The sequence below is a fragment of the Rhopalosiphum padi genome, chromosome 3 (assembly GCF_020882245.1).
Source record: "Rhopalosiphum padi isolate XX-2018 chromosome 3, ASM2088224v1, whole genome shotgun sequence".
Classification (NCBI taxonomy): domain Eukaryota; kingdom Metazoa; phylum Arthropoda; class Insecta; order Hemiptera; family Aphididae; genus Rhopalosiphum; species Rhopalosiphum padi.
Window position 1 is genome coordinate 10,630,811 of NC_083599.1, and position 5,840 is coordinate 10,636,650.

Below are 5,840 nucleotides of genomic sequence, written 5' to 3' on the forward strand. Positions count from 1 at the left end.
TGCCTGGTTGCTGGTCGTGGTAGAGGTATGTGTGCTGTATCTACTGCAGTCCGGAGCTGGTGATTGCGCATATGATTAGCTAGGCCTTGTTTTGATGGGTAGGTGCGAGTGCATTCATTTATGGTGCAGGCGAACCTGTCGGCCGCATCTCCGGCAGTAACAATCGCCACAGTGCATTTGTAGCTGCCCGGTCTGACTCCCAGCAGTGCATCGCAGCCGGTACATTATACCATACCGCGTATATACCATACGCGGGGGGCAATTGTCGAGTGGCGAAGGTAGAGGGGTGAGAGGTTAAATGGTGTTCTCAAGGTCCCAAGTGGCCAGCGGATCAAGAGATGTGTGCACGCTAGTGGGGTGCCGGGAGCAGCTCACCTAAACACCACCACTAACACGTACCGATAGGCCGGGAGAAACTCTCACCGGTTACACGCCTATCGATACGATACCCGCTCTTACCAGATTCGTTTTCACGTTAAGCTGATAAGAACAGATGTTCATTTATTAATATTTCAAACATTAAAAATACATAAAATAGGGGAATATCAGCAATGCTGGGGGGGAGACATAAAAATAAATCATATATATAAAAAAACATAGTAATAAAATATTCGAGTAAAATTGTTAAAAAAAAGTTAATAAAAGAGAAAAAAGTCACAGTGAATATAAAAATTACGAAAAGAAAAAAAAAAAGGGCTAAACTTGCCGTACACCAGTAAGGTGTTCAATATATATATTACGTGATGAGGAAATGGTGTCGCTGACACACAATTTCCTCATCAAAGTCCCATAAGAGCGGCTACACAGGACTCTCAGGATGGCATCATTGGCCGGGTCCCAGGATCCAAGAGCCCCCACGATGAACGGGACAACCGTCGCGTCGCATGTGTACCGCGTTGCTAACTCAGCTCTAACTTCTTCGTATTTCGCGCGTTTCTCCGCTGCTGCTACCTCAAACGCAGCCAGACGGTTGTCAAACGGCACGGTTACATCCACCACATAAATGTTTGGGCCCTTCTTCAGAACTAAATCCGGTCTCAAGCCCTGGTTACCCAGAGCTTGATTCTCGGAGAGGACCTCAAACTTGGTGGATGCCGCCTTCTTGATTCGGGCAACTATGGCATTGTGCCTCGCCAAGTAGAGCGCGGTATACCGCATACAGTGATCGACGACGTGGGATAGGCTTTCTGTTATGTACCCACATCGTCTACACCTGCGGTCACCTGCTCTCCAGGACGAGGAGCCATTCAACGGCACGAGGTTCAGCCTTGCCCGGTGGACAAAACGCCAATCGGCGAACCTCGTGAAGTCGCCATCCCTCAAGAAGTGGGTGGAAGCAGCATGGGCAGCGACACACTCTACGGCTCTGCCCTGATCGGGTTTAGCGATCAAGGCATCGCTTCGTTTGAGCCGTAAGGTGTCACGAATGGACCTCATCACCGCCCTCCTGTGCTTCGCACCCAACACCGTGCCCTCGTGAGTGATCGAGGGGGCCTCTCCAACTGTCCACTCGACATTAAGGCGCTTGGAGGCATTACGCGACCTCGACCACACGCTGCTCACTCCGGACCCTCTCGCCGCCCGGAACACGCCCTCGTCTTCCCCGGAAAGGTATGAGGCAACCTCGTGGATCGACGGGTCCTTCGAGATCCTCCGCCTGGTCACCTCCTCGGCGTGAACAGCAGCGTCCGACGCCACCCTCAGGTCAGGGGACGTGTACAGCTTAAATGCGCTGTCGACTGCTGCGATGTCGGCGTCCTCCGCAAAAATACGGATACCGCAGCAGCCCCTCTTTGTTGAACCATAAATATACTCCCCCGACGCCTCCTGAGGGAGATACAGCGTGGCCTTGATCTCGGGGCGGAGGATCCTGTCCACCCGAACCCAGTCCGACTTCGGAAACGTGCCCATCCGCTGTAGGTGCACCGTGGAGGGATAGAAAAAGGTCTTCAACGCGTCCAACCTCTGCCACGGTGCCAACTTACTCCTTGCTATCTTGAGCCCAATCTCGGTGATTTCCGCCAATGTGGACAGCGGGGGGACAACGTTGAACCCGACTTGGGCCCCCAGGAACGTGGTCGCCTCACCCTCCAGCAACGGACGCATGTCGGTGCCATCTAATGAAAATACTGTACTGCGGGCGCCGACGGGCCTGCGCCCGGACAAATGGAGGGACGCGCACTTCGAGGCGTTAAGCTTGAGCCCCAACCGACTCAAGCCGTCCCTAGCAGCAAATATCGACTGCTGGAGATCCTCGGGACGGTCCGCAATCAGGCAAAGGTCGTCTGCAAATGCCAAGACGCGGTGGCCGGACTCATCGCCCTGTAACCGTCTCACCACCGGGTCAATGGCCATTATAAAAAGTAGACCACTGAGTGGACACCCCTGCCGAATGCCGGACCGCACCTCAATATCACCAGTGAGGCCACCGGCAACAATGACCGAGGAGGATGCCCCGTCGTAAATGTCGCGGACGATCCTTCTGAGGTCATCGCCGGCGCCACTGCAGCCGATAGCCATGTCCAGGGCAGCGTGGGGGATGGCACCAAAAGCGTTTGAGACGTCCAACCAGGCCACGCACTTGTCGGACTTACTGGTCCTGGCCTTCTCGAGCACCCGGTTAAGGGTGTGGACGTGCTCCAACGCACCATCCGCCGGCAGAAAGCCCTTCTGGCATGGGCTAAGCACTTTGTTTGACGTTTGGCACTCTGTCAGTCGGCTAGCAATACAGCCCACGTATAGCTTGTACAAAGTGCGGCTCAACGATATGGGGCGCCAGTTACCCAGGTCCCCCCTGTCACCTTTCTTGTATATAAGAATGGTTACCGCTTTTTTCCAGGCTGGAGGGATCCTTCCATACCGGAGGCAAAGGTTGAGGATCTCCGTCAGCACCGTGCACTCCGGGTCGAGGCGCTTCCAGTGCCGGTACGTGAGTCCGTCGTCTCCGGGGGCGGTGTTCTCAAATTTCCCAAGGCGTTTGGAGACATCAGCGCACTGGAACGGACCCATTGGTACCGGGTTACGGCCCTCCACTGGCTCGTATACACTGGGGTCGCATACCGACGGAGCCCACACCCTGCGGAAGTGCTCCTCGACCTCTGGTACCGCTACTTCGCAGGGCTGTCCCTCACCCGAGACGATCAGCCGTACTGCTCGCCGCCTGTTCCGTTTGTACAGAGACTGGATCACCTTGGCATCGGACGGGTCGATCGCAGTCTTGTTGCCGGAAGCTCGACCCTCCGACCTGACGGGCAGCTTTGCTATGACGGCAGCTTCGGCTGTCATCTCATCGACCAGAGCCACAAACCTCATCCATACCTCCTCTGAACACGGGACCTTTGCTAGTTCCAAGAACTTCACAAGGAACGCGTGCAGCGGTGTGGTGCCATCGGGCTGGAGGATCTGCACATCATCTCTGTCGACTGCCCCGTCATCCTGATCCGGCATGGGATCTCCCAGCTGATCACCGTCACCGTCTGCCATACCGCTGGATCTGGAGCTACTACTGGCGGCCGGCGAGAGGTCACGTGGTCGCCACAGATCTGGGCTCGCCACAACAATGTTGTACGCCTCGTTCCGCGGTAATTCACGGCGTAATGGCGACAGGCGCACCGGAATAGCCGGTATAACAGTGATGGGAGCGGGGGACAGGGGTGCGCCGCCTGTGTCCGGCGGTCTGGTACCAGCCGGTGTCCTTGGCGCACTGCCTGTCACGGGGTGAGGTAAAAGGGCTGAACCGCCTGTGTCCGGTGGTCTGTTACCGACCGGTGTCCTTGGTTCAGCGCCTGGGGAAGGTGGTGGGGGAGACGTGCCGCCTGTGTCCGGCGGTCTGTTACCAGCCGGTGTCCTTGGCACGTCTTCCACCGTGTCCGTCGCCGCCGGGATACGGGCATCGCCGCCGCGCACGGGGAGGGGGTCAAGCATGGCTCGTCTGCGTTGCCGGGTCACAGGGACCGGGAATGGGACCGCAGCTGCGGCCAGAGCCAGGACGCGTTTGTGGTTGCGGAGGTGGTTTGTAAGGCCCTGCTTGCTGGGGAACGACTCGCTACATCCGTCCACCGAGCAAGCGTACCTTTCGACCACATCCTCGGCCTCCTCGATTGCTACCGGGCACTTGTGGCCGCCCGGCCGGACTCCCAACACGATCCCACACCCCACACAACGCACCACCGTGGATTCCGCTTCTGTGTGGAGGTCACGAATGTGCCGCACGATAGACTGCTTGGCGCTAGTCCACACCTTCACCCGAAAACGAGCATGGCAGTCATCGTACGGACATTCCACTGTAGCAGGTAGCGGGAACCACACGGCGAGCGTGCGGCCTTCGAGCGTGGGCTGACGTCGCCGAGCTATATTACCCACGGTACTGCCACAATCGGACACAGAGTCGCTATCCGACGGGTCGCGGTCTAGTGGCGGTACCGGGTCAGCTCGGTTGGACGGGCCGGCCACCTGGCTACTGCCAGTGTGGTCGGCCATGGCGGGGGCGGGACAAAATACAATAAAAATAACTCACGTACACGTGCGTAGTCCAGTCTGCTCCAAAAAGGCGGCGTTCAGCTGGACGTTTGTAAAATTCACAATTTGACAGTAATGCAGCTGGACCAAGAGGCGGCGTTCAGCTGCGTAAAAAATTCACAAACACACGTAACAGCTGGGCCAAGAGGCGGCACCAGCCGGAGAACAGGAACTGTTGTCGTTGACCAGTCAGATCCAAAAGGCGGCGTTCGGCTGGTCGTTGAATAATTCACAGGTTGACATCAATGCAGCTGGACCAATAGGCGGCGTTCAGCTGCGAGAAAAATTCACAAGCACACGAAACAGCTGGGCCAAAAGCCGGCACCAGCCGGGGAACAGAAGAATGAACCCGTTGACCGGACTGCTCCAATAGGTGGCGTACAGCCGGTCGTAAAAAAAAATCACAAAACGAACGAAAAAACAGCCGGGCCAAAAGGTGGCACCGGCTGGCCGCGAGGTTTTTTCGCACTTTGATTTTATAAAGTCGGTGCATCCGAGTTGGGTCCCGAATACTAGGGGCTAATCGCAGGTAGTGTACTAGTTAGGTCCCAGATTTTTATAGGTACTATACTAGTTGGGTCCCAAATTATTATAGGTATTCCACTAGTTCCTGAATATTTTTTGGTAAGTACTACACTATACTAACATTTTCATTCCCATTTTAACAGACTGTCTATGAGCTATTTAGACCACAGGTATGGTTAAAAATGTTTTTTACAGTTTTTTTTTAAAATATTAAAAATGCTAAAAACCAAGTATATAAATACATATTATTTAATTTAAATAAATCCATATAATAGGTTTATGAAGAATTGTATAATTTATATAATAGTATTTGATAGTTAGTAAAAATATTGTACAATAATATTAATAGAATTTTATTAAATTTAAAAGTAAATGAAAAGTACTTATACATATATAATATGACTATTATGGGATATTCGTAATAAAAAAAGACGTAAGTGGTTTTCTCTCATGGATTTTTCGAGCATTCGTGTAATAATATCAGTATTATCGGTAATATCTGATAATTTTTGACATATCTTATAATAAACTATCTGGAACAGCGATAAATGCCGGTTAAACCTCGACGAGTTATCTATCGATATAGCTACATGTTGGTAGTAAGTGTTCTGCATTCTAACCACTAGCACTATGGAAGATTCTAACGTTATGTTCAGTGAAAAGGGCAAAAAAATATATATTATAGAAGGATATAAATTTTCATTTCACAAACTTCTGAAAAATGATATTGAACGATGGAGATGTATTCATAGATCATGTAAGTCATTTTTTAAATACAACGAAAATCAATTTATTGA

At 52.5% G+C, this 5,840-nt stretch overlaps 1 protein-coding gene across 1 annotated transcript; it reads right to left on the reverse strand.

Moving 5' to 3' along the window:
- Positions 1-696: 696 nt before the first annotated feature.
- On the reverse strand, positions 697-4,479 carry LOC132924790 (uncharacterized). The gene has a single exon (XM_060989235.1). It carries the CDS (start codon positions 4,477-4,479, stop codon positions 697-699), a length of 3,783 nt encoding a protein of 1,260 aa, XP_060845218.1.
- Positions 4,480-5,840: the final 1,361 nt, after the last annotated feature.